Source organism: Plecotus auritus, assembly GCF_963455305.1.
Source record: "Plecotus auritus genome assembly, chromosome: 10".
Lineage (NCBI taxonomy): Eukaryota > Metazoa > Chordata > Mammalia > Chiroptera > Vespertilionidae > Plecotus > Plecotus auritus.
Genome location: NC_137785.1, coordinates 28,187,347 through 28,212,909, shown reverse-complemented (window position 1 = coordinate 28,212,909; position 25,563 = coordinate 28,187,347). Strand labels below are relative to the sequence as shown.

The 25,563-nt window shown below is 43.8% G+C and overlaps 1 protein-coding gene across 2 annotated transcripts in view; it reads right to left on the bottom strand.

The window, feature by feature from the left end:
- Positions 1–25,244, bottom strand: part of SPG7 (SPG7 matrix AAA peptidase subunit, paraplegin) — a 42,800-nt gene extending 17,556 nt beyond the window's left edge. Inside the window, exons 1-9 of one of the 2 annotated variants that reach the window (XM_080643411.1) lie at positions 24,986–25,244; positions 22,058–22,160; positions 20,103–20,192; positions 15,082–15,323; positions 11,181–11,320; positions 9,806–9,908; positions 7,764–7,889; positions 7,055–7,217; positions 6,508–6,681 (exon numbers count right to left, since the gene is read on the bottom strand). In XM_080643411.1, coding sequence (XP_080499537.1) covers positions 6,508–6,681; positions 7,055–7,217; positions 7,764–7,889; positions 9,806–9,908; positions 11,181–11,320; positions 15,082–15,323; positions 20,103–20,192; positions 22,058–22,160; positions 24,986–25,168 — 1,324 coding nt within the window. In that variant the 5' untranslated portion in view covers positions 25,169–25,244. The remainder of the gene's footprint in view (positions 1–6,507; positions 6,682–7,054; positions 7,218–7,763; positions 7,890–9,805; positions 9,909–11,180; positions 11,321–15,081; positions 15,324–20,102; positions 20,193–22,057; positions 22,161–24,985) is intronic. The other variant, XM_080643412.1, reaches the window with a different exon arrangement.
- Positions 25,245–25,563: the final 319 nt, after the last annotated feature.

Below are 25,563 nucleotides of genomic sequence, written 5' to 3'. Positions count from 1 at the left end.
TGTTTTCAGTTTTCAGCTATTACAAAAAAATGAACATTGCTGCACAGGTGTTTTGTGTAAACATTTCTCTAGGAAGAGCAACCAGGGGTGTGTTGTATGGTAAGTCTATGTTTAATTTTTTTAGAAACTATTTCCCAGAGAGGCTACACATTTCACATTCCCACGGGCAGTGTAGAAGATGCAATTCCTTCACATCTTCACGAGCATCTGGTGTTGCCACAATTTTTTACTCTAACTATCCAATTAGGTGAGTGTTCCTATCAAAATCTCAGCAGGACTAGTTGGTAGGTAAGAACAAGCTTATTCTAAAAGTTATAGGAAAAGGCAAAGGAAGGAGAAACACTTCAACACTGTTGGCCAAGAGCAAAGTGGGAGGACTCCTCCATCTGGGCAGCTCAGTGAAGAAGGCTGTATGTTGTGGTATAGCACAGACGTAGACTTAGCGATCAATGCAGACAAGAATGCCCAGGAACAGACATTCCTAAATACGCCAGCTAAACTCTGATGAAGGTGCAAAAGCAATTCAGTGGAGGAAGCAGTGTTTTAAAGAGTGCTGGAGCAACCAGACACCCATGAGCAGAAAATAAACCAGGACCAAAACTTTACAACGTATACAAGTATTAATGCAAAAGGAACCCTAGGTTAACATGGAGAAGGCGAGCCCTGGTGGGTGTGGCTAAGTGGTTGAGCATCGACTTATGAACCAAGAGGTTACCAGTTCGATTCCTGGTCAGGGCACATGCCCAGGTTGTGGGCTCAATCCCCAGTGGGAGTTGTACAGGAGGCAGTCGATCGATGATGTTTCTCTCTCATTGATGTTTCTATATCTCTCTCCCCTCTCTCTCCGCCCCCTCTAAAATCAATAAAAACATAAAATAAGGGGGGAAGGGGGGACACATACCTGGGTTGTAGGTTTGATTCCGGGCCCTGGTTGGGGCTCTTGCAGGACTCAACCAATCATTATGTCTCTCTCACATAGATGTTTCTCTCCCCCCCCCGGCCCCCAATCCCTCCAACTCTCTTTAAAAATCAATGGAAAAAACATCCTCGGGTGAGGATTAAGAAAAACAAAATGAAAAAGGGCGCATGAACAGTAACTGGGGTTTTCCAATGACTCCAAGCAGAATCAGAGTTTATGTTCTCCCATACTTTCTAATAGAGTTCGGACAAACGCAGTGGGCACTCAGTGCAAAACCTTCTTTCTACCAATCAAACTATAAAGTGGTGAGCCCTAGCTGGTTCGGCTCAGTGGATAGAGCATCAGATTGCGGACTGAAGGGTCCCAGGTTCGATTCCAGTCAAGGGCACATGCCTGGGTTGTAGGCTTGATCCCCAGAAGGGGGCATGTAGGAGGCAGCCGATCAATGATTCTCTCTCATCATTGATGTTTCTCTCTCCCTCTCCCTTCCTCTCTGAAATCAATAAAAATATATTAAAAAATAAACAACTATAAAGCAGTGACAGCCTACAGTTCGCTCTGTTGGGCCCATTGCTCTTAGATGCAGTTGCCATTCCCACATAAGTCTTGCAGTCCTGCAGGGTGTACTGTGCCTGACCTATGAGATGAAGATTTCTCTTCCTCAGTGAGCTTTTCCCACTACCGGCATAGCATCTGCTCCACACTCTGTACTTCAATGAATAGAAAGGAGTAACAAAGACTCTTCAGAAACAGCTGAAGGGCTGAGAATGCTCAGTTGTGTCTATGCACACAGGGACTTGTTTGCTACAGGCCTAGCCCAACAAGAGGACTTCAGTCAGGGATTCTGGGCATGAGTAAATCCTAGGGCGGAAGCAGCTCTTTTCATGGCAGCACAGAGAGGTTCAGCTCAAAGGAAGATGCCATCTGGTAAATGCTTCCTGGTGGGCTCAAGCCTGCCCAAAAAGGTGGTCTCTGTCTTCATTGCAAAAAGCAATATAAACAGAAAGACACAGATGTGTAGTGATTCCCATGACCCAGAGTGCTCAGTCACAGTGAGAGTCAGTGGGAGTCCCTGCATAATCACCAGGAATGAAGCTCTGTCACACTCAGAAGGGTTCAGAACCACAAGTGAGATCATGAACTATTACATCATTGTAACCTCAGAAAACCATGGCTCAGAGGAGAGGACCGGTGTGAACTCCACAGCACCCTTCCAGTCCATGAGCACGCCTGGGGTCCAAGGCTTGGACAGCCATCTGACAAACATGGACATCACTGCATCCAGCAGGGCAGTGAGAAATTGGGTTTGGACAGCCAACTAATCATCTTTGTCCACTCAGTATCACAAAGATTATTCATCCTTTTAAAGAGACAACCAGCCCTAGCTGGTTTGGCTCAGTGGATAGAGCATCAACCTGCGGACTGAAAAGTCCCAGGTTCGATGCTGGTCAAGGGCACATGCCCGGGTTGCAGGCTCGATACCCAGTAGGGGGTGTGCAAGAAACAGCCAATCAATGATTCTCTCTCATCATTTATGTTTTTTAAAAAATAAAGAGACAACCAGAAGTTGAGCCATCACATGCACAGTAATGGGTCCCAGCCTGGTCTGTCACAGCTGACAGCAGACCTTAGGCTCCGGTACCCTCGGGACTGGCCCATCTCCACCATCTGCCCACCTGGCCCATCAATGGACAGAACCGGAGGGGTTTTTCAGGTTCCTTCAGAGGGAGAGGGACAGAAATGGAGGGACAGAGGGAAACAAAGGGAAAGAGAGAGGCAGAGGAACACCGATTTGTCATTCCACTTATTTATGCATTCATTGTTTGAGTCTTGTACGTGCCCTCACCAGCAACCTTAGGATATCGGGACAACACTCTAACCGAGTTACCCAGCCAGGGCAGAGAGCAAATTCGTTTTAATACATACTAGTATATATATATATATATATATATTTTTTTTTTTAATATATTTTATTGATATTTCACAGAGAGGAAGGGAGAGGGTAGAGAGCTAGAGTTAGAAACATCGATGAGAGAGAAACATCGATCAGCTGCCTCCTGCACACCTCCCACTGAGGATGTGCCCGCAACCAAGGTACATGCCCTTGACCGGAATCAAACCCGGGACCTTTCAGTCCTCAGGCTGACGCTCTATCCACTGAGCCAAACCGGTTTTGGCACAGTATATATATTTTTAAACATATTTTTATTGATTTCAGAGAGGAAGGGAGAGGGAGAAAGAGATAGAAACATCAATGATGAGAGAGAATCACTGATCAGTTGCTTCCTGCACGCTCCTACTGGGATAGAGCCTGCAACCAGGGCATATGCCCTAACTGGGAATTGAACCGTGACCTCCTGGTTCATAGGTCGACACTCAACCACTGTACAACACCAGCTGGACAAATTCATAAATTATAAAATAGTGCCTCACTTGAAAAGCATATCTCAATCGCCACAGCCAAGCACTGGGTGGAAGAACAGTCAGAGCGGGTCTGGCATACAGGACTCCAGGGTAGGGGTCCCTGGAACCTGGCCTGGAAAGTACTCTTGAAGAGCCCCTATCTCTTTGAGGGTGTGTCTCTCAACAACTTACTCTACTAACATCTCTAAAGACACCCAGGTCTTGCCCTGGCTGCTGTTTGTTGGGCATCGTCCTGTGCAGGAAACAGTCGCCGCTTCAATCCCAAGTCAGAGCACATGCTCAGGTTGCAGATCAATTCCTGGTAGGGGGCATGCAGTAGGCAGCTGATTGATGTTTCTCTCTGAATCAATGTTTTTCTCTCTTTCCCTAAAAGCAACAAAAGCAGCCCTGGCAAGTTTGGCTCACTGGTTGGAGCGTCAGCCTACAGACTGAGGGGTCGTGATTCTGGTCAAGGACGTATGTCTGGGTTGCAGGCTCGATCCCCGACCACAGGTGGGAGGTACCAATTGATGTGTCTCTCACACATCAATGTTTTTCTGTCTCTCCCTCTCCCTTCCACTCGCTCTAAAAAAAAACAATGGGAAAAATATCCTAGGATAAAGATTAACAAAAATAAAATAGAATAAACAAAAACATATTTAAAAAAATAAAAAGACACTGAGTTCTTTAGAAAATTCCTTCTCAGGAAAGCTTGCTCTTTATGTGGAAGGCAGCTCTTCCGATCTTGTTTTCTGTCTACAGGTGGCACCAGGAGGGACCATTCTTACAGTGTAACACAGCCCTTTCCTAAGCTTTGTTAGAAATTATACCTTAATTTTATTTTTTTTAATTTTTATTTTTAAAATATATTCTATTGATTTTTTCACAAAGAGGAAGGGAGAGGGAGAGAGAGCCAGAAACATCAATGAGAGAGAAACATCAATCAGCTGCCTCCTGCACACCCCCCACTGGGGATGTACCCGCAACCAAGGCACATACCCTTGACTGGAATCAAACCCAGGACCCTTGAGTCCGCATGCCAATGCTCTATCCACTGAGCCAAACCGGTTAGGGCTATACCTTAATTTTAAAACTGGAGAGCTTGCAGAGCTTATAAAATGCTTCCACATGCATCAGTCCATCTGACCTGCTCAACAATGTGTGTGGAAAGGCCTTGCCATGCCTGCCAGAGGCCATCTCAGTCAGAATCTCAGCACCAGGGATTAGGCATAGCAATGCCACCTGCAATGTATTATACCAAGACTGCTGTGTTGTTCCTGTCAAAAATGCATGACTCAACCTATATCTGAGGACACAGCACAGATTCCTTAAATGAAACTGGTCTACAAAAGTGTCATGGTCACACATAAAAAAAGACAGAGAACTGGACCCACGCTGGAAGAGACCAAAGAGACAGGACAACTAAATGTGCTATGTTGTCCTGGACCAGAAAAGGAATATCCATGGGCTGAGAAGTGACCTTTGTGGACACTTACAGCCTGGTCACAGCCATGTCAACCTTCGAAAGCTTGGGGGAAGTTATAAAGGAACTCTTCTGACTGCTTTACAATGCTTTTATAAGTCTGGGATTATTTTACTTGAAAACGAGAGGTTAAAAAAAAAAAGTTTTGCCGAAACCGGTTTGGCTCAGTGGATAGAGCGTTGGCCTGCGGACTCAAGGGTCCCAGGTTCGATTCCGGTCAAGGGCATGTACTGTGGTTGCGGGCACATCCCCAGTGGGGGGTGTGCAGGAGGCAGCTGATTGATGTTTCTCTCTCATCGATGTTTCTAGCTCTCTATCCCTCTCCCTTCCTCTCTGTAAAATATCAATAAAATATATTAAAAAAAAAAAAAAGTTTTGCCCTTAGTCACATACAATCAAATTCAACTATCCATATCCTAGACAATAGATATACATCCCAAATGGCAAGAAAACTTTAAAAGGGAAAATAAATACACAAATAGTTTTCTTAGAACCAAAATTACATTGAGAAAAAAGTGTCTCCCTCATCTACAATAGCTAAAATACAACTAGAATTCTGATTAAAGGAAAGCTAAAAATGGAGCTTACATAGCTAGGACATGAAGAGATATTTGAATGCCCATTATTCACAACAGCCACACGTGTCCATCAACAGATGAATGGATAAACAAAATGTAGTCTATCTATACAATGGAGTATTATTCAGTCTTTAAAAGGAAGGAAATTCTGCTCAGTGAAATTAGTCAAATACAACAGAATAAATACTATATGATTCCATTTATATGAAGTCCCTAGAATAGTTGAATTCACAGACAGAAGGTATAAGGATGGGCGCCAGGGACTGGGAAAGGAGAATGGTGAGTTAGTGTTTAACAGGGACAGTTTCAGTTTAGGATGAGAAAGTTCTGGTGATGGTTGACCAACAATTAGAATGTACTTAATGCCACTGACCTGTACATAGAAAAATGGTTAAAATGGTAAATTTTATGTTATATATATCCTTCACTACAATAAAAATAAACATACCATATCTACACACACAAACACAAAAATAATATCTTACCAAAGTAGCTCAAAAGAAAATAATTCCATGCCACCTTTACTGGGTCATTTCCATTAAAAAATAAAAAAAAGAAAGAAAAAGAAACTGTGTGGAAGCCAGTCCAGAGGTCATTTTCAAGGGTGGCAAACAAAGAACTTCCCGCAGTGCAACAGACACATCAGTTTCCAAGTTGTCCTGCTCCATCCTCCACCTGGGTCACCCTTCAACCAGGATAGTATATAGACACACACAACAGCACAATCAACTTGGGTCATTCAAGACTGAAAAACATCATCATGGCCTGACCTGCCACTTGTATTCCTAGTTGCTTTTCTTTACTATTCCCTTGACTTTTTAAAATTAAAAGCTTTGTTTCTTGAGGACAGCACAATGATGAACAGTTTTTAAGCTGATCTTGCTTCTAGCTTTTATCTGCTAAACAATGATTCTCTGTGTGCTGAGATCACCCTCACCTGTGGCAGGTGGTGAGGTGGAGAAACAGTACAGAACAATGATTGGATAAAAATAAAATGCCTATGAGCATAAGTGTAAGGTTCTAGGATAACAAACATCAGCAGCATGATCCACCTAGAAAACAACTATTTTGAAAGAGTTGAAAACCCTTCTCCCCTCACAGAAGCAGCCGAGAAGAGTGCTCACCATCCATTTCCACCAGAAGCTGGTTGAGGGTCTGCTCCTCCTCTGTGTTGGAGAAGCCAGACATGGTGGTGGAGCGCTTCTTGCCCACGGCGTCAATCTCATCAATGTAGACGATGCAGGGGGCCCGGGTGCGGGCCTCCTTGAAGAGGCTCCGCACACGGGCAGCGCCAAGGCCTGAAGGGACACAGAGGATCAGGAAGTAGACCGGTAATGGCAGATGAACCCTACTCTTGGGTCAGGGGCCAAAAGTGCTCAGTAAGGATGATGAAATCTCAGCAAGCATCCACTCATGCAAACAAAACCAGTGGAGGTCACCCTAGAGGATGCTCACCCTCCTGAACCACAAGTTGAAGTAGCTTTAAAGAACATCATCACCCAATTCTATATATAAATACAATGTTTCCCATAAATCAGGTTTCATTTTTCCTTCTCTATTCCCCCCATTTCCTCATTAATTCAGTCACCTAAGGGAGAACGTGTGAAAGGCGGGCCATGATGCACAAATGGTCAGGCGAGCCTGTCTGCAGGCCCTGCAAGCAATGCCTACCTCCAATGACCTCCACAAACTCCGGGCCAGCCATCGCCAAGAAGGGCACCTGGGCCTCTGTCGCCACAGCCTTGGCCAGCAGTGTCTTTCCACAGCCAGGAGGTCCGAGCAAAAGTGCACCCTTTGGAACTTTGGCACCAAGCTGAAGGAAGCGCTCTGGACTCTAGAAAAGCAGTAGATAATGTGACACTAACCACAGATTTTTCTAATATAATTTTCAAGAAATTAACCCCTTGAAAGTCAATTCATGTATTGACATGAATCAGCAATGGTGCATATGGTTCTGGAAAAAGCCAGTTCTGGATATAATCAGTGATTGGCTATCAGCCCTTCTGCTGATCAAAACTGTGCATTTAGCCGAAACCGGTTTGGCTCAGTGGATAGAGCATCGGCCTGCGGACTGAAGGGTCCCGGGTTCGATTCCGGTCAAGGGCATGTACCTTGGTTGCGGGCACTTCCCCAGTGGGAGGTGTGCAGGAGGCAGCTGATCGATGTTTCTCTCTCATCGATGTTTCTCTCTATCCCTCTCCCTTCCTCTCTGTAAAAAATATCAATAAAATATATTTTAAAAAAAAACAAACAAAAAAAACTGTGCATTTAGCTTGTGTAGTGCATGTTGTCCCCCACCTCAGCACAGAGAGCTCACCACGCAGCACACACATCTGATCAATGTAGTTCTCACCATCACCTGTTCAGAACATGTACTTACCTTCAGATAATCCACAAACTCTTTGACCTCCAGTTTGGCTTCATGCATCCCTGCCACATCCTTGAAGCTGATTCCCTTCCCCATCTTGCCATCCACAATGGTGAAACGAGCCATTCTAAGCTGATTCTGGGTAGAAAGAACAAAGGGCAGAGAGCTGTGCACTCCCAGAGCTGGAGGATGAGTGCCTCAGTGCTGGCTCCACCTGTCCCGCCCGTTAGTCCCCACCACCCCATTTCTGGAGGATCTCATGGAACCCTCCTCCCACCACCCAGAAGGACCAGCCCACACCCTCTCCACCCATGCAGACAGATGGCAGTTAAGGTCATATTTCAGACATACAAGGGGAAATGTTTATTTTACATCATTAACTGTAAGAAAGCCCTCTAGCATCTAGCAATTTGCCTTAAAAAAATAAAACCAGTCCAGCCAGGCATGGCTCAGTAGTTGAGCGTCGACCTGTGAACCAGGAGGTCACAGTTCCATTCCCAGTCAGGACACATGTGAAGGGTTGCGGGCTCGATCCCCAGTGTGGGGCATGCAGGAGGCAGCTGATCAATGATTCTCTCTCATCATTGATGTTTCTATCTCTCTCTCCCTCTCCCTTCCTCTCTGTAATCCATAAAAATATATTAAAAAATAAAATAAAACCCGAACTCACACACACAAATTAGGTAATTTAACAATGTCTATTTTTTTTAATCCTCACCTGAGGACATTTTTCCATTGATTTTTAGAGAGAGTGGAAGAGAGAGGAAAGACAGAGAGAAACATCGGTGTGAGAGAAACACATCGATTAGTTGTCTCTTGCATGCGCCCTGACCAGGGCCAGGGCCGGGAGGGGCCTGCAACCAAGGTACATAAGGTACATGCCCTTGACTGGAATCCAAACCAGGACCCTTCGGTCTGCAGGCCAATGCTCTATCCACTGAGCCAAACCGGCTAGGGCTTAACAATCTTTTGCATTATTTTATATTCTATATGACTTTCTCACTACCATGTAAATTTTTTTCTGATTGTAAAAGTAATGTAAATGTTGATGATGTATTATAGAATTTTACACCTGAAACCTATATAATTTTATTAATCAATGTCACCCCAATAAATTCAATTTAAAAATTTTAAAAGTAATATAATGACGCTCAATTCTGGGGAGTTTTGGTATAAATGTTAGTAGGTAAATTTCTAGAGAGCAATCTGGCAGGGTAGCTAAAGATCTTAGAAAGGTGTGTAAACTCTAGCCATTCTACTTTTAGTTAGGCACACGAGGCAAATAATTAGGCACTCAAAAGATGCATGTGCATAGAATTCATCACAGTATTCTTTAAATACAACAACAAAAATAAATAGCCATAAATGTGCAAGAATTATCAAATTAGTTGAGCAAAATATGGCATATCCCCACATGAGACACCTCCATTAAAAAGTAAGGCTGCCATTAAAAGTAAGGCTGTTAAGTCTTGAGCTACAGACATAGGAATGTGGTCCGAGTCTAAGTGGAAACTAGGAGATGACACTCTGCATCCCTGATACAGGGCCCCTCCTGGTCCCTCCTTGTCACAGATCCTAGGGAGGAAGCAGGAGATGCCTTATGCAGACTTTGCCCCCACTCCCTGGCCCCTCTGATGGGGGTGGGAAGTGCATATTATGACGAATGCCACAATAGAATATTTTTAAAGTGTATGATGTATGTTCTTTTAAAGACAACCTTTAAAATTTCTTAGTGTTGCTAGCAGGGAAACCAAAAACAGTCATGCCCAGCTAATGTTGAAAACTGCAGAATAAGCTGTCCTATAAACTCCCTTGTCTCAGCCACCCAACAAATCAAGGAAAAGGGCCCTTAGGTAAAGCTGGTTATGTACTCCCTCCAGTCAGCCAAACAGAAGGAAAGATGAACTGCCAAATTATGGGTCCAGGCTGGCCTCTGCAACAGGTTCATTTTCACTGTACACTTATTCTGTTGTTTATGGGAAAAGCATTCAGCCAGAACAAACACACAAATCCTAAGACTGCAAGTTCAATGAGATGTGATTTGTACAACTTACAAAAGCACTGAATCCTCCTTCCCTTCCTGTCATTCCAGCCAAACGAAAAACATACCACAGGATGGCCAAGCCCACCGCTGTCATTCCCAAGGCGTAGAGGGCACTAGTACAAGAAAGAGAGGCAGTTACAGGCTCAGAAGTGGCAGCCAGGCAGCTGACAGTCACGCGTTATAAAGTCAGGGACCAGGGACCACGGACATTTCAAAGATGAAAAGAGCTACCCCTCCCTCTGAGAGCAACATGTAGAACAAATGGTTGTGAAATGAGTTTCCTTGTCCAGTTCTCAACAATTACCCTCTTTCATAAAGTTTTTCCAAAGTGTCAGATGGATTGTAGAAACTCTAGATACAGTATATATAACCTTGGTGTGAAGCCAGAATAACTGATGCCACACACTCAATTATCTAGAGCCTTGTGATAATTAACAAACCAACAAGAGCAGGTTTTCACATTCGATAAATTTCGTTTTCAAAAACAGGACATTAAGTCAGAGGATAGGGCGTCGGCCTGCCGACTGAAGGATCCTGGGTTCGATTCTAGTCAGGGGCACATGCCCAGGTTGTAGGCTCAATCCCCAGAAGGGGGCGTGCAGGAGGCAGCCGATCGATGATTCTCTCTCATCATTGATGTTTCTATCTTTCTCCCACTCCCTTTCTCTCTCTGAAATCAATAAAAATATATTAAAAAAAAAAAGTAGGTTGTTAATTTTGGTAAGGCAGGATAAGCTTAGAATAAATAATACACCCTGGGATGTCAACCCTCCACGTGAAGAGGGGAAGCCACCCATCTGCCTTGTACCCCTATTATTCCTACAGAGCCCTGAGCCTTCAGGAGCCAGTAGGTTATAGAATTTAAAGGCACAGATCATTTCACAGATGTGCTTGCCAGTCACTAAGTCTTAGAATAATTACAAAGTATGTCCATGAGTCAACAGTAAACCTCTCTGCACATGGCCTTCAACCACTGTTAGTCCCAGCATATAGTTAGAGCCCCCTGACTGTGCTGATTGATCTGCTCCCACTAAAGAGTCTGCTGGCCTATGGCCTACAGTCTCTATTTCTCTCTGCAACACTGAATCAAGAATTTCTGCTGGTTATCTGTGTTTTTCCCCTTTCTATTCCACTTTCCTATTTGTAGAAGACAGCAACCCCACAATGTGCTAAATTCATAAATACAACCAGACAAGTAAAGCAAGTGACTAAGACAAATTCCACACATTTCCAAATTTTTCAGGATTATATACATTATTTATCCTCCCACACGGGGGTCTAGTTAACTGTAGGAAGGCCAGTTTGAAATTTTTGCTTGTAGTTTGTTTCTTGCATTACAAAGCCAAGCCTGGTTTAGTTCAAGGACCAACAAAATTGACACATACTTTCCAAAGAATCCTGTACGCTTATAAGAAACCGGGATCCTGTCCTTGCCTTCGATATTCAGCTCATCTTCAGCCGCTCGAAGTTTCTCTTCAAATTTGTCAATGTTTGCGACCTGCATTCGGTACATCAAAGCCAGCCTCTGGGGGCAGAAGGCACACGGCCTGTGAGTGATGCCGATTCCTCAAACATACAGATGTCATTCAGAAACTACGTCCACATCTAAAAAATTTTAGTTGTCTCAAACACAATTACATCAAAATTTTAACAGATATGCTTTCTCGTATTTTCACAAATAGGAACAGTTTAAGAAAATGGAGAGAGGCATTTGCATTTTAAACTCAGCACCCTGCCCCACACAGCTGTGTGCAGAGCACAGAGACACAGTGACAATTCTGCAGTAGTGGATTGGGGACACAGTCCACTACCTAAGGCAAAATATGAAGGTGTGTGTTTAACCACTGACTGAATATGAAATTCAACTAAGTGGGTATCTTTGTTCTCAGTAAACCTTTCCTGGACATAGAAGAGATTGCCTCCTCCAGGTACAGTCTTTTGAGAAAGGAAGCTAAAAACCAGTCTAGGAATCCATACTGAGTCCCCAAGTCCCTTCTCAACGAGTTGAACTCTTCACAGGGATTGATCGCTCCTGGGCTAGCTAGTCTGAAGCTTCCACAGAAAAAATATCTGTGCAACCCTCTAGAGCAGTGGTTCTCAACCTTTCTAATGCCGCGACCCTTTAATACAGTTCCTCATGTTGTGGTGACCCCCAACCATAAAATTATTTTCGTTGCTACTTCATAATTGTAATTTTGCTACTGTTATGAATCGTAATGTAAATATCCATGTTTTTCGATGGTCTTAGGCTACCCTGCTAGCGGTTCTACAGGTCGCGACCCACAGGTTGAGAACCGCTGCTGTAGAGCCTAAGACCATCGGAAAACACAGACATTTACATTACGATTCATAACAGTAGCAAAATTACAGTTATGAAGTAGCAACGAAAATAATTTTATGGTTGGGGGTCACCACAACATGAGGAACTGTATTAAAGGGTCGTGGCATTAGAAAGGTTGAGAACCACTGCTAGAGGGAGAATAGATCCCATATCATTTTCCTAAGATCCTGCTCCACATGCTTTCCAAAGTTAAACTGTTCCAAGCTCAGATTCTAAACACACTCTGGAATCTAAACTGAGCAACTAGATTTACCCCTGGACCTTCAGAGTCTCAAAAAATCTCTTGTGGAGTGACTATCACTATGAGGGCAGTTGGCTGGGCTCCACTTTGTGGGGTAATAGACCAGATGGAGAGGCAGACAAGAGGACCAACCAGTCACAATACAGAGACCATGACATGTGCTGGAACACCCACTTGCCTCAGTTGCTGAATAATGTAATAGACCCCATATGTTTGATATGGACTTCTTCAATGCTTTGAACACTCAAACTGGGCTTAACCATGTAAATGGGGTCACAATTTAATTGAAGGAAAAAATGTAGAAATGACCCTCTTTCTATGCCAAGATCCAAGAGCACAACATATGATTCCAGAAGCCAATTCGACTCCCATGTCCTCTTTAAAACTGTCTGGTCACCTGGGCCTGAATCATTCTTCACTTCTGGAGCCACCCAGGTCACTCATACTCAGAGACAAGCAGCATCCATCATCACCGCATTTTTTTTTATTTTTTTATTGTAGAGACAGAAACAGAGAGAAAAAAACATTGATTTGTTGTTCCACTTATTTATGCATTCACTGGTTGATTCTTGCATGTGCCCTGACCGGGGATCGAACCCCCAACCTTGGCATATTGGGATAATGTTTTAACCAACTGAGCTACCCAATGAGGTCATCACCATTCATTTCTGAAGTGTGCTGGAATTTAACTTTTACTTTCAGCAGACTAAATGTTGATCCTATCAACCCAACTAAATTACAAGCCCTTATAAGTTGACAACCAGCTGCAAACACTATGCTGGATATCTGATCTAAGAGTCATTGGGTTGTGCTGTACTCACAGCCAAGCATTTTAGGGCAGGATAAGCACTCCACTGACATCTCAACCATATTCAAAAACCAGAGTAGACAATGTAGTGCACTTGGGGCATGCTGTGGGAGCATGATGTGAGGGAGAGAATACTCCTTCTCCCTTCCTCTCTGAAATCAATAAAAATATATTTAAAGCCGAAACCGGTTTGGCTCAGTGGATAGAGCGTCGGCCTGCGGACTGAAAGGTCCCGGGTTCGATTCCGGTCAAGGGCATGTACCTTGGTTGCGGGCACATCCCCAGTGGGAGGTGTGCAGGAGGCAGCTGGTCGATGTTTCTCTCTCATCGATGTTTCTAGCTCTCTGTCCCTCTCCCTTCCTCTCTGTGAAATATCAATAAAATATATTTAAAAAAAAAAAAAAATATATATATATATATATTTAAAAAATAAAAAAATAAAGTCCTGGGTGAAAAAACACAAAAGAAAAAAAAATTCTGATGTCAATGTTACCTTTCTTGGGCCAAACTATGGTGCTGTGGCTACCGGAGAATGAAAAGAAGGGAATCAGAGATTGGAGAGTGATTCGTTTTCACCCAGTCAAACTTTTGGGGCCGTTTCCATACACCTCACCTCATTTTCCAGCAGTGCCAGACAACTAGGCCACTGACACTAGGGTGTGTCTCCCCCAATCTTTGATGTCTTAACCTCATACCTGGCATGAAATCCCACACTCCTGACCCCTCTGCAATGTCTGCCACCTCTCCTTTGGTTAGGGCACTGCTCTCCAGTTGACTATGCTGGGGTTCTTTCCTGAGGCGAGGGGGATGCCTGAGTCAGGAAATGAAAAAGGTTCCTTGTTCCCTTTCTTTCTTGCTCCTGTTGGAGGACCAGCCCTTGCAGACTCTAGTCTTTTAGCCACCCTCTCACAGTACTGTTAGTTTCATATATATATATATATATATATATATATATATTTTATTGATTTCAGAGTGGGAGAGAGATAGATAGATAGAAACATCAATGATGAGAGAGAATCATTAATTAGCTGCCTCCTGCATGCCCCCTACTAGGGGGGATCAAGCCTGCAACCTGGGCATGTGCCCTTGGCCGAAATCGAACCTGGGACCCTTTAGTCCACAGGCTGACGCTCTATACACTGAGCCAAACCGGCTAGGGCAGTACTGTTAAGTTTCTTGCCCCCACCCTAAACCCCCAAGAGATTTCTGCTTCGCCAACCACTAGTCACCTCATATCACCTCCATTTGCCACAAGCTACCCTGTCTGCTAACCTCTGGCCAGCACCACACCATGCACCTAAACAGAATGAACAAAGGCTCAGGACTGCCGAAACCGGTTTGGCTCAGTGGATAGAGCGTCGGCCTGCGGACTGAAGGGTCCCGGGTTCGATTCCGGTCAAGGGCATGTACCTTGGTTGCGGGCACATCTCCAGTGGGAGGTGTGCAGGAGGCAGCTGATCGATGTTTCTAGCTCTCTATCCCTCTCCCTTCCGCTCTGTAAAAAATCAATAAAACATATTTAAAAAAAAAAAAAAGCTCAGGACTGCAGCTGGCTCCTCTCCCCTTATTCCCTAGTACCAGGGAGTCACCACAATGACCACCCTGTCACTACTTCTAACTCTTCCTTTCAGTGTACAGACATCATGGCATCTGTGGACCCCACTAGCTTCTATCTGAAGACAACACAGCCTCTACCCATTTCAAGCTCCTTCTTAGTGGGCCACCACTCAAAAACCTCCAAGAAATCCTCCTTTAAATAAAGATACTCACATCTTCTTTTAAGAAAACATAAAAATATGACAACCAGAAAAATGAGGGTGGGCAGGGAGTGAGTGAAAAGGAGGATACACACTCGTCTCCAGGTCTTTCCACGCTCGTGCCCTTGTCATCACTCACAGGTCGCCCGAATACCACAGCTCCCGGGTGCAGGTACACTTCCACCACGTCGCTCTCAGGTACCACCTGGACCCGCTGCACCTCGCCTTTGGCCAGCATCTCGTTGACAAAGTCATTCCAGGAAATGTTGCCCCCGCTGGTGCTAAATGCATTCAGCAGGCTCATGACGACGGCGATGATGAACAATGTGCGCAGCCTTTCACGGTACATCTGGTCCTCCCTCTCCTTGCGTTTCCTCTCTTCTGTGAGCAGGGATCAGAAGTGTTAGACGCAGGCCACAGGCCAAGCCCACCCTCTATGCTTTATATCCTTTCATCAGAAAAGCTCAACACTAAGACAGTAGTGTCTCATCTCCCATAAGATCCTACATTTTGGCCTATTTTTCAACAAAGTGATTTGAGACAAACGCTAATCACAAGACTTTCAAAGTCACCAACATTCCATTCAGAGGTCCCACCAGCTTAGATAATATGAAACCATTTTTAAAATAAAAAAGCTTTCCAGGCCCTGGCCATATGGCTCAGTTGGTTAAGCATTATCTCATACACCGAAGGAAAGCCAATTTGATTCCCAGTTAGGGCACATACCCAAGTTGAAGGCTTGAGCTCCGGTCAGGAGACAACTGAACAATGTCTGTCGGTCTGTCTGTCTCTCTCTCCCCCCCCTCACTCTCTAATATCAATAAAAACATTAAAAAACAAAACCTCCCAGGACCACCACAAAGTGCAGCTCCACAGTAAACTCCTTCACTGAAAACATATCTGACCAAAGCCATAATGAAGTCAGGTACTTCAGGTACCAGGTTTGATTAGAAACTAAACATCATCAACAGAGTATTTATGACACATGTGTAAGTATTAATAACAATAAAACAAATATGTTTTACCACCACCTACCTTAAGAAATAATACCTTTCCTGCCTGGCCAATGTGGCTCAGTGGTTGAGTGTTAACCTATGAACCAGGAGGCCATGGTTAGACTCTGGTCAGAGCACATGCCTGGGTTGTGAGCTTAGAGAGAGAGCAGGAGACAGCTTATCTATGATTCTCTCTCATCACTGACATTTCTTTCTATCCCTCTCCCTTCCTCTCTGAAATAAAAAAATTATTTTTAAAAAAATAATAAATAATTAGCCCTAGCTGGTTTGGCTCAGTGGATAGAGCGTTGGCCTTCGGACTGAAGGGTCCCGGGTTCAATTCCGGTCAAGGGCATGTACCTTGGTTGCGGGACCATCCCCAGTAGGGGGTGTGCAGGAGACAGCTGATCGATGTTTCTAACCCTCTATCCCTCTCCCTTCCTCTCTGTAAAAAATCAATAAAATATATTAAATAATAATAATAAATTAGCACTAGCTCGTTTGGCTCAGTGGATAGAGTGTTGGCCTGTGGACTGAAGGGTCCCAGGTTCGATTCCAGTCAATAGCACATGCCCAGGTTGCGGGCTTGAGGCAGCAGATCCATGATCCTCTCTCATCATTCATGTTTCTATCTCTCTTTCCCTTTCCTTTCTCTCTGACATCAATAAAAATATATTTAATAATAATAAATTAAAGGAAATAATACCTTTCTGATGTCTCTGAAGACCCCATGTGCCCTCCCCTCAACCACTATGTTACACTTGATATTTATCATAATGAGTAACATACAATTAAGTTATATGTCATTCATCATAATTACATTTGAAAAGTGCAAGACAGCCCTGGCCAGTTGACTGGAGCATCATCCTATACACTGAAAGGTCCCTGGCTCAATTTTCAGTCAGGGCACATGCCTAGATTGTGGGTTTGGTCCCCAGTCAGGACATGTACTGGAGGCAGCCAATGGATGTACCTCTCTCACATAGATTTTTTCTCTCTCTGTCTCTCTCTTTTTTACTCTAAAAATAAATAAATAAATAAACAAACAAACAAATAAATAAATAAATAAATATTTAAAGTGCAAGATATATTGTTTAGTCATTAAACATATACTGGGATCCACTTAATTCTGGGAACTACTTAATTCTAATCTTAAAGAACAATTCTTTCTCAGATCCATCAGATAACGCCCTCCCCGCCCTTCACCACCATATTGCATTACTCAGTTATTTTTTTTATTATTTTTTTAATTGATTTCAGAGAGGAAGGGAGAGGGAGAGACAGAAACATCAATGATGAGAGAATCATTGATCAGCTGCCTCCTGCACACTCCCCACTGGTGATCGAGCCTGCAACATGGGCATGTGCCCTTGACTGGAATAGAAACTGGGACCCTTCAGTCCGCAGGCCGATGCTCTATCCATTGAGCCAAACCAGCTAGGGCACATTACTCACTTATTAATACCCCACTTAGGATATAGACAGCTTCAAGTTCAGTTCTTGGGAATGGAAAAAGACAGAAGACTCAGCCCCAGATCTAGAGTCATGAGGAAACCTCAGGAGAGGTGAGTCAATCTCAGCAGATGGTGGACAGAGTAACACTCCAGGAAGGAAGGAATGAGGGAGAAACTTTTGGGGAGGAATGAAAAGCACGTGCAGGGGTCACTTCTCTCTGGCCCAGAGCAAAGCTGGGAAACAAAGTTCTACAGTTGGCCTGGATTTTAGTGACCCATCAAAGGCCAGACCACACAGTCTTCTGCCCAAGTCCCCTAATCAGATAAGTCCCCTCCTCTGCTGAGGTGGAGGGAAAGGTGCTGTATTTTAAATATGTGGTGCTCTCCATGGTCATGGCCCACTTATCCCAGTCCTTACAACCATCCGGCACTTCTGTTTACAAAAAGAGGCCCTAGAACTAATCCTGTGGAGCTCACCTGTGCAGTGTGGCTCATCTTCCCCAACATTCCAACTAGATTTTACCAGACCTGTTGCTAATGATGCCCACTGAGAAATGCAAGCAATCTTTCACGTTTTGCCCAAGCAGATCTATCTCAGCAGCCAAAACTTCAGACACTTATTTGTTCTCCCCACAATCCATGTGTTCCTTCATGCACAAAGGTGCTCATCCACTCAGGGGAGGCCCAGAGAGGACCCAGGACAAATGCAGGGCTCAGCCCAAAGCCTGAGGTGGGAGGTCCACAGTAAGTTACACATGTAGTCACTTCTCCAAGGACAAGAGCACAGGTGGAACTCACTGTGCACCTGCTCCTCTCTGCACTGCCTAGAGGTATCACCCACAAACACACCATCTTCCTCTCCAACATGAGTTTAGAGGAATTCAAAAGCATTTTAAATCAGCTTAAAACTCAAGTGACAAAACAGAGAACAGTAGAATAAATAAAGAATTCAAAAGTTGAAAAAAACACACACAAATGAAACCTACTAAGAAGGCTGTCCTAGTAATCATTTTGAAAACATGATGGTAAATCTGATATTTCATATCTTGTTATAATAGATTATAGTAATAAACCTAATATTTAAAGTCCATACTCACAAAAGGCAGCTAAATAGAGGCTACAAATTATTCTGGAAAACAAATTTATGTTCTCAGGTGAGCACTAATTATTTAGAAACCATCTATTTCAAATATTTTATTTTCAATCTTGTTTTCTAATAAATAATGCTGACAGTCATCAAACTAACCACAACACACTGACCTGAATGAGTTTCATGCCAACATCTCTCCTTTAGAGGCTTTATATGATCATAATGTCTATTTTCGATACATTTAAGACACTGAACTTGTAAATCCCCTGTTCCTGACTGGGTGGCTGCAATGCACAAATCAACTGTTGTTCCTCAATGCTCTGCACATAATGCCCCACCACACCCCATGTGAAGGGGTTTAAAAAAGTAACTCTGTGACTCACAACCATCTGTTCTACAGTGTGAAACAGATCTACAATTTTCAAAAGATACAGCTTGGTGTTAAATAAGACAGTTTTGCAGAATGTCTAAAAACAATAAAAGGACAGTTAGGATTTGGACTCCAATAAACACCTGTTCTGTTTTCTTCACAAAAGTTCACTTCTTTTCAAATAAAAACCAGACTGGTGTGTACGTATGGACGTACACACCATCACACCACACACACACACACACACACACACACACACACACACGGCTGCACCCTTAGCACAAGCTGCCCAATCATTCTCATTATCATCTCACACACACACACACACACACACACACACACACACACACACACACACGGCTGCACCCTTAGCACAAGCTGCCCAATCATTCTCATTATCATCAGCTCCTTAGAGGTAAACTCAGTTCAAACTTACATTTTTATTTCCCTCACCCTTTACATGATCATCCAGTCCCAATTTCAGAGTAGAGATGAGACTTAACATTTGCAAGTGAGTTCACTGTGAACTGGGACTGGAGGCTGAGGCAGGATCACAGTGGTCCTCTTACAGAACAGTGATTTCCTATGTTCTCCTTACACTGCACCTCCTCTCCTCTGGGGGCTACTTCTCAAGCCTGGAGGCTGTGGCAATACTAACCAGGTGTGTATGGGAGTGAGTTTAGCCAAGGAGTCCTAGTGCCTTCCTTGTGCCCCAGAACTCTTGATTATGGGGGAGATCTAAGGTTCACTTTTTCCATGCAAAGAACAAAAATGCTCCCTGTCTTTAGGCATTCTGAAGAGTTCACGAGACAGGTGCTGATGAAAGCATCTCTAAAAGGACAGACAGGAAGGATCCAGCAACAGAATTAGAGATTGGGGATAGGTGTACTCACGGGGAGAGGAGCACAGGTGCCTGGGCTTGCTCTACTTTTAAGATAGGTTTTCTGCCCTGACCAGTATGCTCAGTGTTTAGAGTATCTGCCCTCACCGTTGCAGTTTCGATTCCTGCTCAAGGGCACATATCTGGGTTGCAGGTTTGATCCCCTGCCCTTGTTGGGGCACATGCAGGAGGCAAACAATTGATCTCTCTCTCCCCCTGCCCTTTCTCTCTCCCTTCCTTCCACTCTCTATAAAAATAAAAATAAAAGAATCAATGGAAAAAATTAAGATAGGTTTCCTGTTGCTTTGGCTAGAATGTGCTTGTGAAGGCAACAAAGCCAGGCATCATTCCAGAACATCCAATAGAGCTACCTTCATCATCTTCAGGGGTCCTCCCCTTGGATTTATCATGGTCCTTAGTCTTCTGCTTCTTCCTTGAGGTGTTAAAATAGTAAGTGCCACCTACAGGAATAGGGAAAGTGTTTAACAATCAAGATCTGCAACTATAGTGGAACACTTAGGAGAAGAGTATGTTTTCAAATAACCAAATCAAAATAGAAACTATCCAAAACCTATAAGATGTAGAAGTTTGAGATAAAGCATTTCCTTCTATCATTCTTAGTATAATACTTACAAATCCTATATAATAAAAGCCTAATTTTCAATCGCCTGAACAGTGGAATGACCAGTCGCTATGATGCACACTGACCACCAGGGGGCAGGCGCTCAACGCAGGAGCTGCCCCCAGCCCACAGGCCCCAGGCCAGCCAAGGCAGGCGCCAGCGAGAGCCCCCTAATTGCCCTGCCGGTTGCCCCACAGAGGAAGGCAACTGGTGGGGGGGGGGGGAGAGGGCTGGCAAGCAGGCAGTGCCAGGCCCACCAAGGCGGGTGCCAGTGGGTCCCCCCACCCCCGATCACCCCACAGATCGGCCCTGATCTCTGGCCAGGCCTAGGGGCCCTACCCGTGCACAAATTTCAGGTACCGGGCCTCTGGTTATAGAATAATAAACTACTTCAACTTATGAAATATCTTTGTGATTTAAATGTGAGGAAGTGGCCGAAACTGGTTTGGCTCAGTGGATAGAGCGTCGGCCTGCGGACTGAGGGGTCCCGGTTCGATTCCGGTCAAGGGCATATACATTGGTTGCGGGCAAATCCCCAGTGGGAGGTGTGCAGGAGGCAGCTGATCGATGTTTCTCTCGCATCGATGTTTCTAGCTCTCTGTCCCTCTCCCTTCCTCTCTGTAAAATATCAATAAAATATATTTAAAAAAAAAAAAAAGAAAAAATTCAAAATAAATAAATAAATAAATAAATGTGAGGAAGTGAAAATTAGCTATGAATGTAAATTTGAGAATGTGTCAGGAATTTGTTGAAGAATAATCCCTTTAATATATACAGTCACTTAAATTAACAAATAAAGGACACAAGTGGCTTTGGCACATGCAATAAGGCAGCGAGCCAACTGTCATCATCACCAAAATAGAACTATATAACACTCCTCACACAAAAGGCCTATCTTATCCAAGGTCTTAACAAATCTGTGAAAAATGGGGGGGAAAGATTCTCAAAACTATGACCGAGTTGTACTTTTCTTCACAGCATTAACAGATCACAAGTGAAACTACCTTAATGGCCACTTGACACAGATCAGGCTGTTGAAGGGTGAAGGGTGTGCCACTGAGTACATGTGTAGATTTAAATGAAAAAACACAGATACCAGATGTGCAAACTGCCCCAAGTCACAGCTTTCTCACCATGTGTCGACACCAGGCTATTTGACATACACTTAGAGTCAAAAGATTTTAATTTTTCCCTAGTCCAACTGGATAAAGGAGGGAGTAAAATTACAGAAGTCACTCCTTAAGGTCCTTTGACCTAAGGTCAAGAAAGACAGCAGTATGTCACAGAGTCTCACTAAACAGTGCAACTCTATAGTGAGAGCAAATTATTTCCAGGCTAGTTTTAGTTACCTTCTGGTTATAAAACACATGAGCCACTCTGTAGATCCTTACAAACATTCTTGGAGCTGGCTAGAGAACATGAGAACATGACAAAACTTTTCAAGCAGCCCAATTATTGCTCTACACCAGAATTTAAAAAAACACAAATGATTCAAAATAAGCAAAAATGGCTTGTTCTGATCTTAGATAACCAGCCTTTTTGTAAACTTCATTTCAAAGCATCTAAGGACTCATGATATATAGTAGCCAAAGGTCCTATTAGTGATTTCGTTTTTCTATCAATGTCAAACCAGCAACATTACCCTTAATTTACTCACAAATGGCACAGGTTTTGCCTGTCACTTGTCTTTCAATAGATACACACCTAAAAGCTTCCAGAGCCTCACTGGATTCTGTACAAGATGCTGTTTCAATAACAATCCATGGGTCCCTTCAAAGGTAGGGGTTAGCAGTCGCAATTGGAAACTCTGAAAAAAAAAAAAAAAAAAAAGAATGACAACCAGGATCAGTCTTCCATGTACTACAGTAGTGTACCAATCTACATTCCCAAAGTTCTGTTTTCAAGATGAGCATTCTCCCACTTGAATATGTTCCATATTCTTTTTTAAAAAAAATATATTTTATTGGCCGAAACTGGTTTGGCTCAGTGGATAGAGCGTCGGCCTGCGGACTGAAGGGTCCCGGGTTCAATTCCAGTCAAGGGCATGTGCCTTGGTTGCGGGCACATCCCCAGTGGGGGGTGTGATCGATGTTTCTCTCTCATTGATGTTTCTAGCTCTCTATCCCTCTCCCTTCCTCTCTGTAAAATATCAATAAAATATATTTAAAAAAAAATATATATATATATATATATATATATATTTTAGTGATTTTTCAGAGAGGAAGGAAGAGGGATAGAGCGTTAGAAACATCGAAGAGAGAGAAACATCGATCAGCTGCCTCCTGCACACCCCCTACTGGGGATGTACCTGCAACCAAGGCACATGCCCTTGACTGGAATCGAACCAGGGACCCTTCAATCCTCAGGCCGACACTCTATCCACTGAGCCAAACCAGCTAGGGCTGTTCCATATTCTTTTTTTTTTTTTTTTTCTTATGTTGTTTTTTTGTTTTGTTTTGCTTCTAATATATTTTATTGATTTTTTTAACAGAGAAGAAGGAAGGGATAGAGAGTTAGAAACATCGATGAGAGAGAAACATCGATCAGCTGCCTCCTGCACACCCCCTACTGGGGATGTTCCTGCAACCAAGGTACATGCCCTTGACCGGAGTCGAACCCTCTGAGACCCTTGAGTCCGCAGGCAGACGCTCTATCCACTGAGCCAAACCGGTTAGGGCTGTTCCATATTCTTTTTTTTTTTTTTTAAATATATTTTTATTGATATTTTACAGAGAGGAAAGGAGAGGGATAGAGAGCCAGAAACATCGATGAGAGAGAAACATCGATCAGCTGCCTCCTGCACACCTCCCACCGGGGATGTGCCCGCAACCAAGGCACGTGCCCTTGACCGGAATCGAACCTGGGACCCTTCAGTCCGCAGGCTGACGCTCTATCCACTGAGCCAAACCGGTTTCGGCAGGGCTGTTCCATATTCTTAAGGCCAACTTATTTTTTTCTGTATCTATGTTGGCAATTTCTTTATTTATTCTATTATTTATTTTATTGGTTGATTGATTGATTGATATGAGACAAAGAAAAAGAAAAAGAAAGAGCGAAACATCTGTGTGTTGTTTCACTTACTATTTTTTTTAAACACAATTCTTTATCGATGCCTCATAATCAAATACTGCCAACTAGCATTACTTCCACTCATGCATCATTAAAAACAAAAGGATTATTTCCTTGGTATTTTCAAATGATGCATTATACAATCAACAAAAAAAGTTAGAACTTAAAAATGCACCCTGATTAATTATGTAAACTGGTAATTTTTTTAAAAAGCATAACTAATAATTTGGTTCTTCATAAAATGGAAATTTAACTCTATCTCCTAGTCTTGAGGTTATCATTATGTTATGAGTAGTGCAAAGTGTGGCACACAGAGTTTCATCTAGAACGGTGTCTTACACACCTTATTAAACAAATGAAATGTGCGTAACAAAATGCATACAGTCAATGCATGATAGAAAGCATGTTTCAAATACAAGGCAGCCTTCACTTATTGAGGAATTCATTGGTTACTTCTTGTACATGCCCAGGCCAGAGATCAAACCCAAATCCTTGGCGTATCCAGAAGATGCTCTAACCAACTAAGCTACCCAGCCAGGGTCACTTATTTTTAATTTTTTTTCCTTAGCTCATTCCTGCTCTGTTGCTGCTATGAAGAAAAGTAACACCCTGCTCAATGCTCTTCGATGAGGAGCACATTACATGCAATTTCCTTTAGCAATAGAATGAAAATTCCTAGTCTATACAATTATTGTCCCATTTAATTAATACTACTATTCTTGACTCAGTGACAAGAAGAGGTCATATAAAAGAGGGCCACAGAGTGTGGACTGGACCTAATAAATAAGCAACATCAGTGTGTTAAATATAGAACACACGAAAATCATCATTCTTCAATGTCAGCCCCAAAGACTGTTTAAACCAGCTTACTTAGTTTATTACTATTATAGCCATTGGTGAGAGAATTTTCTTAGATTTCACAAGTATGTGTAAATTGTTTATTTCAGCCCTTATTTTACAGAAGGGTCAGACTTACTATAATAAGTTATGTTCCTTCCCAATAGAATGAAAAAAAAGGGGGGTAGCTATCTATAATTGCCCTCAGGTTCAGGAACGTGGTCAGTAATCTAGAATAGGACTATAATGAAAATTGGTCCTCAAATTATGTAAAAATAATAATACATTTCGACCTAAAATGTGAGGGTTGAATATGAGTGTGGGGGGGGGGGGGGAAATCTGCCAAAAATGCACCAGGACTTAGGGTTTGCTTTCAGGATGAAATGTCAACCTTAGCAGGGCCTGGAACACAGCAGTCAAATCGAAGGTGCTCTATGAATTTGTATCGATACCGTTTGAGGCTGCTACACGACAAAAGTAAAATACAGCTACCTGGTATTTTGCTGAGGACTGTGGCCAGCTACTATGAGCTATGAGCCAAATGTAAAATACTTCTCTGCTAGAAAATGATGAAACTCTTATTGTCTTCGATTTTAAAACGCAAGGAATACAGGCAGAAAATATCAACACGCTAAGTACGGGCTGGAAGAACCCAAGCCAGGGCCTGTACGATGCGCTACCTCCTCCCAGCCCCGGCGGGAGCGGCATGTACGCGACCCGGGTTACCTGCAGGACTCGGCCTCCAGCCTCGGCGACACCCATCGGAGTCCTGTAGACGAAGTACGGCCACCTCCTCCCGACCCCGACGTAGAGACTTGGGCCCCAGCCCAAGCAAGGGCGCCACAGCCGCCCGGGACCCGGACCCTGGCCCTGCCTGAGGGCTCGCAGCAGCAGCCACGCGGCCGCCATGTCGGCCCGGAAGCGGCGCCGGCTCGGTCGGAGACTCCTCGAGGCGCCTGCGCGGTTGGGGCTTCCAAGGCTTCGTCCCCCGTACCTGGCTTCCGGGTCGCGCAGCGTCTTGGCACCGGTCCAACTGGGACTTCCTACAGGTTTATTGAGGTGCGGCGGCTGAGAGTGCCCCTAGTATAACTGCAGCCTGGCGGGCCCTGGAGGGGAGTATAGCGACTCGGCGCCAGGCCGCTGGTGGGGAGGGATTGGCTGCAGCAGGCTCCGGGTCACCGAGTGGAGCGAGAGAACCGAGGGGAACGTGAGCAGTCAGCGGGGTCCGATCCCTGCTCGGGCGCATCTTAGCGCGAGGAGCGCGGAGAAGGCCCTTCACGCGGACGGGCCTGCGTTAAGATGAA